This window comes from Henningerozyma blattae, chromosome 2, assembly GCF_000315915.1.
Source record: "Henningerozyma blattae CBS 6284 chromosome 2, complete genome".
NCBI lineage: Eukaryota > Fungi > Ascomycota > Saccharomycetes > Saccharomycetales > Saccharomycetaceae > Henningerozyma > Henningerozyma blattae.
Window position 1 is genome coordinate 1,956,914 of NC_020186.1, and position 13,953 is coordinate 1,970,866.

General features: G+C 31.9%; 6 protein-coding genes across 6 annotated transcripts in view; 3 read left to right on the forward strand and 3 right to left on the reverse strand.

Moving 5' to 3' along the window:
- Positions 1-828: 828 nt before the first annotated feature.
- Positions 829-2,202, forward strand: TBLA0B08200 (uncharacterized protein; the record flags this gene model as incomplete). The annotated part of the gene is made up of 1 exon (XM_004179106.1): positions 829-2,202. One exon carries the CDS (start codon positions 829-831, stop codon positions 2,200-2,202), a length of 1,374 nt encoding a protein of 457 aa, XP_004179154.1.
- A 2,189-nt stretch (positions 2,203-4,391) lies between these two features.
- On the reverse strand, positions 4,392-5,027 carry RIB3 (3,4-dihydroxy-2-butanone-4-phosphate synthase RIB3; the record flags this gene model as incomplete). The annotated part of the gene is made up of 1 exon (XM_004179107.1): positions 4,392-5,027. The coding sequence occupies one exon, from the start codon at positions 5,025-5,027 to the stop codon at positions 4,392-4,394; it is 636 nt and encodes a 211-aa protein (XP_004179155.1).
- A 145-nt stretch (positions 5,028-5,172) lies between these two features.
- Positions 5,173-6,492, reverse strand: PAC11 (dynein intermediate chain; the record flags this gene model as incomplete). The annotated part of the gene is made up of 1 exon (XM_004179108.1): positions 5,173-6,492. One exon carries the CDS (start codon positions 6,490-6,492, stop codon positions 5,173-5,175), a length of 1,320 nt encoding a protein of 439 aa, XP_004179156.1.
- Positions 6,493-6,643: 151 nt separating this feature from the next.
- Positions 6,644-7,483, forward strand: SLD5 (DNA replication protein SLD5; the record flags this gene model as incomplete). Its single annotated transcript, XM_004179109.1, has 1 exon — positions 6,644-7,483. One exon carries the CDS (start codon positions 6,644-6,646, stop codon positions 7,481-7,483), a length of 840 nt encoding a protein of 279 aa, XP_004179157.1.
- A 1,166-nt stretch (positions 7,484-8,649) lies between these two features.
- SDD3 (Sdd3p) lies at positions 8,650-11,748 on the forward strand (the record flags this gene model as incomplete). Its single annotated transcript, XM_004179110.1, has 1 exon — positions 8,650-11,748. The coding sequence occupies one exon, from the start codon at positions 8,650-8,652 to the stop codon at positions 11,746-11,748; it is 3,099 nt and encodes a 1,032-aa protein (XP_004179158.1).
- Positions 11,749-11,965: 217 nt separating this feature from the next.
- TBLA0B08250 (uncharacterized protein) overlaps positions 11,966-13,953 on the reverse strand; it is a gene marked incomplete at both ends in the record, with an annotated part of 4,044 nt that continues 2,056 nt past the window's right edge. The window contains one exon of the mRNA XM_004179111.1: positions 11,966-13,953. This exon is cut by the window's right edge and continues 2,056 nt beyond it. Within this exon, the coding sequence (XP_004179159.1) occupies positions 11,966-13,953 (1,988 nt within the window).

The following is a 13,953-nucleotide window of genomic DNA, read 5'->3' on the forward strand; positions in this document are numbered from 1 at the left end:
TAGTATATACTAAGTGATATCTTTGTTACGAATCTGCATTTACTTCAGAATATAAAAATACTAACGACGTTTTTATATACTTCTGTAGTTTTATATACGTATTTAGCTCAAGGAGGAGGACAATTATAAGAACAGTTAATACCATAAAGATCAGACAGATATAAGGTTTAAGTAAGCAAGCTTTGCTGTTAAAATCATGATTTTGGCGTATTTTTGAGGTCGAAAGACTGACATTATGAAAAAATATATCTTCATTAACGTTTAGGTATATTTTTAGGTTCATAAGCTCCTCCAGTGAAAACAAAGTCTTGGGTGGATAGGACCCTATTAGTTATATTAGCTGAAGAAAAATTTAGTGTTCGCTTATACAGCATAGCTTCTGGGTTCATCTCCATGAAGTGAAACATCATCATTGTGTTGAAGTTAGCCTAAGTAGCCAAAGCATTTGGGTTAAATTGGGATGAATTATCAAAATTAGAGTGGGTATTTGGAGGTACACTATAGTTCTTCTTGCGAAAAAAAGTCAGTGTCGGCACATTATGGTATGATTTGTTTTTATAAGCTTATGAACCTAAAAACATTCCGAACGTTAATGGAGATATTTTTGACAATATCAGTCACTCTACTTCCAAGACACACCAGACTCATGATGTGACGCACAATGTGTGTTTATATCGTATCTCAGAAAAATCTGCATTTGATCAATGGATCAAATTATTTTGCCAATTCCTAAAATTCCAGGGATTAGGACATACAATCATTACCCCTGAGTCTCACACCATTCAAGTATCCAACGAGGAGAAAGACTATGTTCTTAGAATATTTAACATGTATGTACCTGCGAAGGCGTATCCTACATGGTTCCAAAACGAACTTAACAAGGGTTTTATGTCGTTGTACAATATAATCGAATGTACCTTATCGAAGGACATTCGTAAAGATCATGAAATATATGAAGGGGTTCTAGACTCTTTATATAATATTTCGTTTGACACAAAAATGGACGCTGCTATTTTCAGGTCAACGACATTAGGTCTAAGAAACAAGGCCAAAGAATTAGACATCGCTATAAGTGATGACTGGATTGCTCGTAAAATTTTAAAGTCACTCAAAGGTCAATATGCCAGCATCAATTCTGAAAATCTGAAAAGATCTGGTTCTTACGATCTGGAAAAACTTCTATTCACCATTCAGAAGAAATCATCTCAGATTGCTGGAGTAACGTCTACACCTAAAGCTAAAGCCAACTCGAATTGTCAAATCTGCCAGACCTCTGTTCACACAGCAGTAATATGCCCAAATAGAGTTCCTGAACTTGACTCAAAACCGACATCAACAGTGAACATAAAGAAGCCTGTCAAGAAGAAATCTAAGTGGAAGGCAAACCAAATTACAATTAATCTGACTGATGAACTACTGACGCTTAGGCCTACTTTACAAAAACTCTCTCTAGATGACGTACTAATCCTAGATTCTGGAGCTCAATNNNGATCAGTAATCAAAAACACTGGTATTTTACACGATTTCTCCTCTATTACCAATTCTCAGTTGTTCGCAGCTGACGATAGAAAGATCGATGTTTCAGGGGAAGGGAAAATCAAATTTATGAAAGCCAATAACAAAATTACTCCCATTCCGGTACTTTACTCCAAAGATGTTGCTTGTAATTTAATCAGTTTATTTAATCTAGAACAAGCAGGATTCACTGTTGAACTATCAGATAGAAAGTTGCTGGATTCTGATGAACATCTCATTACAAAATTTGTGGACTATGACAGATATGTCTGCATCAAAATATCTGACTTACAACTTCCAACTCCTTCGAAGACAATAGTAAAAGGAAATAAAGTCTTAAAAGTATCAACTACTGATAAACCATATTCAATGAGCCTACTCCATCGATTATTCGGTCACATTAACATCAAAGATATTCGGAAAACTATCAGTTCAGGTCTCATAGGCAGTATTCAATCTCACATGGTTGATTGGACAGACATTGACAAGTTTCAGTGTGCCGATTGTATGAAGGGTAAAGCACGAAAACATCAACATGTTGTCGGGTCAAGACTGAAATATCAAAAAGAGTACTCAAAATTCCAATATCTTCATTGTGACTTATTTGGTCCAGTTTCTGGTATGCCGATTAATACAGCTAAATATTTCATTACATTTACTGATGAGAACACTCGGTATCGTTGGTAATTTCCTTTAATGAAGAAGTCCAGTGCTTCTATTCTAGCTGCATTTGAAACGGTAGTCAAGTTTATCAAGACACAAGTCGAGGTTAACGTATTATGTTTCCATATGGACAGAGGATCTGAGTTTACAAATACTCATTTACGTGTATTCTTTCGAAAAAATGGAATACAATCTATGTACACAACTAATGTAGATTCTTCGTCTAATGGCGTCGCTGAACGAACAAATTTAACATTCTTAAATGACTGTAGCACCTTATTAGCTTCTTCGGGATTGCCTAATCAATTATAGTATCATGCTATTATATTTGCGATGCTTATGCGTAACGCTTTCCACACTTCTTCCATTGGATCAGCACCACGTGCTAAGGAATGATTGGCTGGACTGGATGCTAGCACATCACTACCATTTGGTCAATCAGTCATCATTCACACACATAATCCTGACTCGAAACTAGATGTTCGTGGACTAAAAGCTTTTGCACTATGTCCATCTCCAGAATCCCATGGTTACTTATTTTACATACCCAGTAAACATAAAGTGGTTGAGAGTAGCAATTTCTCTCTCGTCAAAGGCGAAAAATCTACCTCCAGTGAATCCACTACTAATGTATTTGATGAACTTTTGGCTCTTTATGACACAGAATCTGACCTACCTATAACAATACCTGATCCTACTGTTATCATTCACAAAAAAAAGATAATGGTGTTAATCCTGTTGACATTCGCCCAGTTATTGACAATATTTCATATAATGTAGAACTTCAGTCCTATATCGACACATTAGATGATTTCTCTCAAGAACAAATATTTGTTCCTGAGCAAGGTAATATTATTGAAGATATTGATATGCCAGATGACAGTAACACTTCACCAAATTCGCCTGTTGCAGCCACTTCTAATCTAGAATCTATATCACATGATGGTAGCTCCAATTCAGATATATTAGACCAAAAACCGGAAGATACTGATTCTATTCCTGATTCTACTCCTGATACAAACCTCGATTATTCTACTAATCATGAAACACCTTCCAGACCAGATTATGTCATATCGTCCGATGATTCCTCTGTATTACATCATGATCTCGATTCTACTTCCATCAATAATCCTTGAATATACTCCTTAAATTTGAAAGATACGCATATGTTAAAATCCAATGGCAAATGATTATTAATCCTTGGATCTTGTCCTGTAGACGTGTTTAACACGATGAGATAGAAAACGATTTGGCTCTATTAGTTCATCAAAAATATGAGTATTTCTACGATTTGTTTTAGATATACTAGGTACCAAGATAAATAAATGGATATGCTGTCAAACGAATTGGGAATCCTTTTTAAATTATTTCAAAAAAGTAAAATCCCTTTAGTTTGATAGCCCATATCTATTTTATTGGCATTTTTTTTCTGGGTCTCCACCAATTCCAATATTCTTGGAAACATTGTATGCCATGAATAACTCATAGGCATAATTGTTTGGATCACTCTTTGAAGCTTGAAAAAAAAATAAATTTTTTTCAGCATACGATTGATATTTTTTCGGAAAAATAATTCTCTTCGTGAAAAATTCTTAATTTGAGAAGGAGTTAAAATTAGGGATGAATTAATTAAATCTTTATTACAATGGTGAAATCTTAGGTAATGATTGACGTACAGTATTTGATGAAACTATTATTATATATTGAGATTGACAAGATAAAAGTACAAGAGAAAAAAAAAGAACAGTGTATCACACAAATGAAAATAAAAATTTTATCTAATCTATTTCGCTAAAGGTAGAATTCTTGTATATTGAATTGTTATTTCTAATTTACTCGTAAGTAACCTTTTTTATATTCCCTCTTTTTGCCTATCTTATTTATTCCCTTGCTTTGTTTTATTTATTCTTCTTTCAGTTCAAATTCCAAGCTCCTTCCCCTTCATACCTGATGCTACAACTAAATGTTATGAAAAAAAAAGAGCATGGTTTTATCGACCTGAAGATTAATTATACTATATATTAGGCCGATATATATTACTGTATATTACTGATACTTGATCAATTTTTATTATTTCCTCAACAATGCACTATTGAGTATTGCTGATACCACGGTACTGGTGCAAGAGGCTTCAAGGACAGAGCACCTGCATACAAAAATCCTATTTTTTTGAAGTCCAAAAAAAAGTACTGAATTGTCCTTCACACACAAATCTAAGCATTTTGAGTCTCCAAGTACTTGGCAAGATCGTCAATTGTGATCAATGGAATGTTATTTTCCTTACCAAACTTTTCACAATCATCCAATCTCATCATAGAGCCGTCTCTATCATTGACTAACTCACAAATAACACCTACTTCAGGTAGCCCACTCAATCTACATAGATCTACAGCAGCTTCTGTGTGACCCCTTCTCTTCAAAACACCTCCATCAGCAGCCCTTAGCGGACAGATATGTCCTGGTTTCAAAAAATCAGTAGATTTTGAACCTTCATTGGCCAAAGCTCTACAAGTCAAAGTACGGTCATGTGCGGATATACCAGTAGTTGTACCCTCAGCGACATCCACTGTAATTGTGTAAGCGGTCCCATGTCTATCATCAGCGTATGATGTATATTTCATACCACCACGTAACAATGGCAAATCTAACTTGTCTGCAATTTTATTATTCATTGGTGCACAAACATACCCGGATGAATGGCGCACCAGAAAGGCCATCTGTTCAATGCTCATGCCAGATGCAGCACATATTAAATCCCCTTCATTCTCACGACTCTTATCATCCATAACAATTAAAAACCCATTGTTTTGGAAGTGTGTGATAGCTTGCTCAATTGATGTAAAACTCATACTTGTTTATCTACATTTACCTGAATTTTTCATGATAATTTCCAATTTTCACTTTATATACTTGCTTTTACCACATTCAGTTTTTTTCAATCCGGCCGAGCTATTGCAAAATACATAAATTTTTTTCTATGAGTAATCCAAATTACTAATCGAATGTAAATTCCATTGATACGCTCCGCATCCGAATGCCGCCTTTCTCATCATTAGATCCAAGTATTATCAACACTTCTTTACTCATCTTACTAATTACGAAGTTGCCACATGATATATGACCAGAATACCTTTCACAATGCACGACTTTACCATCACGTACAATATAAACACCTTTCCATGTCATGACACCCCACATTTTATACTCTTGTAGATACCGTATGCACAAAATAGGGTCCCCGAGGTCCAGTTCCCATAATTTCCTATTACTCTTTATATCCCAAAGTATAACTTTCCAATCATCCCCTCCACTAATTAAATGTCCATTTCCGTCTGCTTGTAATACAGTAACGGGCCCATCATGATACAATTTTATTTCGTCATCATTCTCGTTCTGGCTCTCTTGCAATGGAACAAACTCATCATTATCTAAAGAGATTCGTGCATCTCCTTGTCCTTCTCCCAACTCTCTCATCACAATTCGATATATATTCCCATCTCGACTACCAAAATATAACTTACCATCTATCAATATCATACTTGCAATACTCACTTTTTCACCTTCAGAATAGTTTATACTCTTGTAAAATCGATTCATCTCTTCAGACATACTACAATCTTTTAACAAATATTCACTACCCTTGGGAATACGAACGCTTATTTTTTTTCTCAATCCACCTTTCATAAAACTAGTAACCCCTTCATCGATCATCACATCATTATCATTATCATTAATCTCCAATTGTAAAACATTTCCCTCTATGTCACCACTAATTAAGTAAAAATTATCTTCCATCCCAGTTCTTTCAACTAAAATTTGGCATATCTCATTATAATGATAATTTTTTTGAACCATCTTATACTCTAAAGTAATTGTATTGATTTCATAACAAATAGTCTTACCCAATCTACTTGTAAACAACATTCTTCGAATGTTAATATCGTTCCTAGTTTTTCTAGAATTAGGTAAAAAATATATTCCTTGAATCATTTGACTGCGGAATTGAATTCTGGAAATTAATTTACATTTTTCTGGCTTCAACTTGATCAAATCTATTTGACTACCTATCCTATCTCGATTCGTGATCTCATATATACATGCTAATATCTCACTCACTTCATCATATTCGATCTTTACGCATCGTATTTTCTTAATAGATTTATCATTAATTAGTGTTTCATGGATAGTTTGAAAATTATCTTCATCTACATTATTCACATCGAAATTATTCTTAGGTAAAACCGTATTGGATTCTCCTTCAATCACAACGGTAGACTCATTCATTGTGGAGGTAGACGATACATAAGCAGACATTATAAAGACATTATTGCATATATATATATTTTTTAAGCATGATTTTTTTTATTACGCATAACGCGTTTCAGATTCATTGAAAAGATGTAAATCAATTTTATTCTATTGCAATTTTTCAAAACTTTACACACATAAATACAAACAAAAAAATATGGATATTGATGATATTTTAGCCTCCTTAGACCATGATACCACTGCTGTAGAATCGTTAAGAAGCGATGCTGATAACTATAATGGAAGTTCTACCCTTCTCTATAGTGATTTAACTTATAATGATTCACAAACTAAAGATAAGCAAAACCCCAATACAATTTCAAATTCTACGGCTACTACATCTGCCACTATAACCACATCTGCTCAAGATTATAATAATTTAATAGAACTTTGGAGGAATGAGAGATGTTCGCCGGAATTATTGCCATATCCAACAAAACTACTGGATAGGATATTACCTCGTTTACAGCAACAAATGGAATACATAGAATCATTATCAATGGGATTCATATCAGAATATTCTCAATCTTCAAAATTACCGCTTTTATGTATGGAAGCAGAATTAGAAAGATTAAAATTCGTCATTAGATCCTTTCTGCGTTGTAGATTGAAAAAAATTGACAAATATAATTTTTATTTACAATCAATAATTGCTTCCAGTGATACCGATTCAGCAAATCTTTTATCTAAACAAGAATCAATCTATTTAAATAAGCATTCCCAAATTCTTTTAAAATTATTCAATAACTCGATTTTAAAACATATGCCTGTAGATTTACAAGCAATTCAAGATACTGAAGGTTCAATTAGTATGGTAGATGAACCTAAATGGGATCAATTTGTTTTTATTTATGTAAAGGATTTGTCAACTCAATCTTTCATGGTAACAATACCACAATTAAATGAGGAAGTAGAATTATCTCCAGGTAGTATCTATGTGATGAGATATTCTGTCATAAGAGATCTGCTAATGCAAGGCAAAATTCAATTAATATGATAATGATAAAATGAGATTTTAAATCAAATATTAACGCAGTATATAACTATTAGTTTTATGTTTCTATGAATTATTTTATACTGATGATATAGACTATGGTATTGGGTAATGGAAATGTTTTTTTTTTCTAAAAATACTAAGAAGGATCAAAAACTACTAACTCAAAAAGATTACAAAATATTTCGACAAGTGAGAAATGACATATTCTGTTGTTAAAAGCAAATTCTGCCACTGTATTTAATTTTGATTAATTATTCAAATCAATTGCTTAAATGTTGAACTACCACTAAGCTTCTACAATTAGAAAGATACATTCAGAAAAATCATGATATTTGTAACAATAAATAGCTCCCTCATTTTGGAGACTAAGTACTAAGCTCGGACATAGCTTAAAATTTATTTAATTAATTCTTTCCTATTATCTCTATTATTAAATAGAAATCGGTTTGAAAAATCTGCTAACCCTATATGATTTTCAAAAATTTAATATTAAAATGATGCACCGGGTAACACTATCATTTTCTATATATAAATTGCGTATGATTTTTAAGAGGATCATAGAAATATAGTAATAGTCCCAACAAAGCACTCATAAAGAACTAGTAGAAAGAGTTATTTAATAAACTAAGTAGTAGCATAGTTTACCCATTAGCAAATTGAGAACTTTCAGAGGAAGATCTCCTTTTGCCAGCTTTTCAAAGATGAGACTACGAAAATATTAGACGTTAGACTTCTGATGCACCTAGTGCTAAGGAAGAGAAATTTCGTATTTCTGAGTTGATTACTATATTATAAATATATTTACAGCTGGCCTCTTGATTTATTTTTGAAGTATTTTTTAATTTTGCTTTTTTTTTCATGTCTTCCTTCGTATTATGTATGTATAATAATAAATCGTAGAATATCATGTAAACGAGAAGAACTAGTACATAGATTGTTTTTTATTGTTGGCGCATAAATAACAATTAGAAATAAACGTGCTTCTTATTTTTTTATAGTTTTCTATATTGACTTCTATAGTGACTCTTAAATTTATTACAACTTTAAACTGTTGTCTACGAAAATTTTGGAAAATTGGTTGTGCATAAAAATTGACCAGGAATTTTAAGTGGAAGATAAAAATTACATAAAAAAAAGAAAACTAATCATTCACTATAATGGCTAGAATGACGTTTAAAAAATTAGTAGATTTTAAACTGGATTATGCTCCACAATATCATGTATCTAAATATATATCTCAGAAATCCGGACTTCAATTAGTTCATGTCAATCATTCATCCTCTCCATTAGTTCAAGGTTATTTTGCAGTCGCAACTGAGTGTCCAAATGATTCTGGCTGCCCCCACACTTTAGAACATTTAATATTTATGGGCTCAAAGTCTTATCCTTACAAGGGTCTATTAGATACTGCTGGTAATTTATGTATGTCATCAACGAATGCTTGGACCGCTACCGATCAAACTGTATATACTCTAACAACTGCTGGGTGGAAAGGTTTTAAGACTTTATTACCAGTATACTTAGATCATTTATTATTTCCAACGTTAACAGATGAAGCTTGTATAACAGAAGTTCACCATATAGATCCTGAAACTTTAACTGATAAAGGTGTTGTTTATAGTGAAATGGATGCAATTGAAAATCAAAGTTGGTTTGTTACGATGCTAGAGAAACAAAGATTGATGTTCAAAGAAGGTAGTGGTTATAGATCTGAAACTGGTGGTTTAACTGAAAACTTGAGAGATTTAACAAATGAAGAAATTAGAGAATTTCATAAGAACTTATATTGCCCGGAAAATTTATGTATTATTGTTTGTGGTAATGTTCCAGAAGATGAATTGTTATCAATTGTCGAAGATTGGGATATTAATTTACCTGTAGCAAATCCAAATCATAAAAGACCGTTTGTCGATTCAAAAGATTCACAGATCTCAGATAAAAGACCTAAAACTATTGAATCAACAATCGAATTCCCGGAATTGGATGAATCTCAATCTGAAATACTATTTTCATGGGTAGGTTGTGATTTTCACGACTATATTGATGATTTAGGTGTTTCATTAATGCTTGATTACTTTACAGAATCTGCTTTAGCTCCATTTACCAAAGAACTTGTTGAAATTGATGATCCATTTGCTAACTCGACTGATTACTGGACCGATGACTTTACTAAGACTATAGTTAATTTAGGTATTCATGGTGTACCAACTGAGAAATTAACTGAGACAAGAGATAAGGTTTTAAATATTTTATCTACTCATAAATTTGATATGAAGATTTTGAGGCAAGTAGTGGATAATGGTAAGTGGGATTATATCTTAAGATGTGAAAAAAATGGTGATAATATTATTTCTCAAGCCGTCATTGCCGACTTTATTTATGGCACTAAAGACGGACAATCTTTGGAACGTACTTTAAAGACTATTGAGGATTATGATATCTTATATTCTTGGCCTCAGGAGAAATGGCAAACTTTATTGAACAATATATTTATAGCCAATAAATCTGTCATTGTACTAGGTAAACCAAGTGCAAAAATGTATGAAAAGCTAGACGAGGAAAAAGAAAAGTTAAACAATGAAAGGAAAAAAATATACGATGAGAAGAAAAGAGGAGATTTATTAGAATTGTTAGAAAATGCTAAATCGTTTAATGATAAACCAATTCCAACATCATTATTGGAAAAGTTTGAAATCAAAGATCCTGCAAAAACGGTAAACTTTATCACTACAAAAAGCATTACAGTTTTACCATCTTACAAGAATAATGATCTAAATGATAATTTAACAAAAGATATTTTAAAGTCAAAACCAAAAGATTTCCCATTCTTTATGCATTTAGAAAATTTCCCTTCTCAATTTATTGAATTGCATACATTATTAAATACTACCTCTATTAAGGATACAAAATTATTACCATTTTATCATATCTTTGACGAATTACTTTCGATGCCAATGAAAGATTCTAATGGGGAAATATTATCTTTTGAAACTGTTGTTTCACAATTAAAATCTGAAACTGTAGATTCACATATCACCTTGGGTTTACAAGGCTCCTGCCCAGATTTGTTAGATTTTAGAATTAGATGCAAGGCTAGTGAGTATAAGAATGCTGTTAAATGGATAAAACATTGTTTATTTGATATGATTTTTGATGAAAACCGTGTAAGTGTTTTACTTGAAAATTATCTAAATTCTATCGTTGAAGTCAAGAGAGAAGGTAATATAATGTTAGAATCTTTAACAAATAGAAAATTTTACACTAATAGATGTATGAAGAAGTCTGCGGATCCATTATTTGTTGAAGAAATTATTGAGGATATCTTAGAAGATATTGAGAATGGCAAATTTGAAAAGGAGATTTTACCAAGAATAGAAACAATGAGATCTCAATTAAGAGCTAACTTCCATAAAATGCATATCTTAATCTTAGGTGATATTTCTAAGATTGAAAAAGAAATATACGAACCATGGTATAATTTAATTAGAGAATTAGAAAATATCCCAGATAATTATGATATAAAGATACCACCTGTCCCTAGATTATTAGACTCTGTTTCTTCTTTAGGCAAAAATCCTCAAAATATTGCACACGTTATCACTACTCCAGCTTCTGAATCTTCCTATATGAATATCTTGACTTCTATTCCATTTGATTTAGATTACCACCATGAAGATTATCCCGCTGTCTCATTAGTGTCGGAATACTTACAATGTGTCGAAGGTCCATTTTGGAAAGGTATCCGTGGGTCTGGTTTAGCTTACGGAGCTAACATGGTTAAAATGATTGAATCTAATGCATGGGCTTTCAGCATATATCGTGGTTCTGATTTAGTAAAATGTTATGAAGTCGGGAAAGATATCATTAGTTCTTATGCAAATGGAACCAACAAATTTGAACCTCAATTAATCCAAGGTGCTATTAGCAGTATTATCAATCGAATGGCATCTATGGATAAAGGTTATTTTGAAGCTGGTTTATATAAATTTATTGATCAATTCTTTTCAAACAGAGGGACTGATTTTAATAAATTATTTTTGGAAAGATTAAATGAATTAACAGTAAAGGACTTACAAGATACAATTCAAAAATACTTTTTAAATCTCTTTGATAGTGAAAAAAGTGTGGTTTTTGTAAGCTGTCATCCAAGTAATTTAGAAATAATCCAAGAATTTTTAGAAAAGGAAGGCTTCACTGTTGAAGTTGAAGAATTAGAGGATGATGAAGACGAAGAATCAGAAGATTCTGACAAAGAAGAAAAATAAATATTATTGCTGAAATAAGAATAGGTTTATTAAATTTATATTATATATTATGTACTATAGCTTTATATTTGAATAAGTCAAAATAAAATGTGAAACATACATATACTTGAAGGAAAAAAAAAACACACATAATATAGAAAAAAAAAAAATTAAAAAAAACGAGTTAAATTAAGTGATGGAAAAATCAAAATGGAATTATTAAAAAGTACAATTTGAATTATTTTATGTTACGGTCGTATTTTTTATCATGTTCCTCCCTCTTTGTATCTCTATGATTACTAGGAGTAATGCTTCTCTTCAAATGTGGTTTCACGGTCTTTTGTGAAATTCCCAAACCGATACTATACAGATCCTTTGAAGAAGAATGAGAAGTAGGTCTTACTGCTTTCTGCAAATTACTTGAATGCTTTTCTGTAGAAGATTCTTTATTATTTGATTGTTTCGGGTTTATTACTCCAGAACTACTACGTGAAGAAACATTTGAGGATGAAGGATTCATAGAGAATTGCTTCAATTTTTCATTAAGGTTTGAACTTGCATTATTACTACTTACAATAGCCATATTACTTGAACTATGAATCACATTGGGAGATCTCATCAAGGGTGAATTTGAAGGTGATATAGTTGAATTCCGCGGAGATGGTTTTGGAGAGGCATTATTTGATCTTGCATTAGAACTTGATGTTTCTTTTAGCTTATAATTACTACTAGCGATTTTAGCTGCTTTTAATGCTTGCTTGATTTGTTCATTTTTTTTAGAATAATTTAGTTTATAATTTAATCTAATACCTTTACGCATAGCTTTAAACCAATTATATACAACAGGTTTTGAATTTCTGAAGAAAAAAGTCTTGTAAGGAGTTTGAATCAATCCTGTAATTACTTGTTGTTGTGGTTTTTGTTGAATTGGAGAGATTCCATTAGATTTTGAATTGATTAAAGTTGGGTCAGATTTTGAATATGAAGATAATATTAATTCTTTTACAAAAGAACCTTCAGCAGAAAGATTAATATCATAAATCAATTCATAAGTTGATTTAATAGAACTTTCAGAAGTAGTCTTCTTTTTAACAAAAACCAACAAACGTGCAAAACTTGTGACTACAAAAGTTCTTGTAAAACAAGGTAAATGCTGTAAATCTTCATTATCATTGCTACTAAATATTTCTTGTTTTGTTGATTGAAATAATTTCCGAAATTTATCATGTATTGAAGCATCATTTTCTGAACTTGAATTTGAATTTGAATTTGAAGTTGTTGTGGGAGTTGTGGGAGGTGAATCATTTTTATTGGTTGAATTTTGTACTATCTTACTATTAAAAATATCACCAGTTTGATGCAAATAGCTTTTTAATATTTTTTCAGTTTGTTGTACTTGGTATTCTTTGTAATAGTTATCACTCGAAAGTGTATTTGATTCATTATTTGAATTCGAAGAATCTCTAAATCCCGTATTCATATTACCAGCTTTTACCATTTGAGATAATTTTGTATTTCTTGGAGCACCAAAGACTTGCGGGTCAGTTATAAGTGCATTGAATTTATTAACTCTTTTGTTCAACGAATTTGTATTACATTCAGAAAATTCGATTTCACCAACTTTAATGACTCTTTCATCAATATTTTTCAAGAAATCAAACCATATTATATCATTATTGTTCCGTTTTGATGTTAATATAGGTGAATTTATGTTAGATGGAGGAGGTTGTAATTGTGAAGGTGATCCTGTTTCATAATATGAAGGTTCCTTAGTACCTTTATTGGAGTTTGATTTAGAAGTTTTAGAATCGTTAGTATTCATTATTGAATTATTATTATTAATGGCAGGTGAACTTGAATTTTTATTTGATGATGTATATATTTGAGTAGGTGTTATTGTTGGAGAAGTTGGAGTTGAATGTATAGAAGAGTGTGAATTTATATTTGTTAATTGCATAGCGGAATGATGAGGAGATGAAGTATGTACGACTAAATGAGGCGATGAGATCGAGTGAGATTGATGCTTTCTTGTTTCATTATGATATTGATAATATTGATTATGTGAAGAACCGTGAGATAAACCATGAGGAGATGTATGAGAAGAGGTATGAGATTGGACGTGAGATGGAGTATGAGAGGATGAATGGGGTGTTGTGGTGGTGGTGGTGGTGGAGAGGAGGAGGAGGTGCATGAAGAAGAAAGATGAGAAGGGTATGAGAAGGGTAT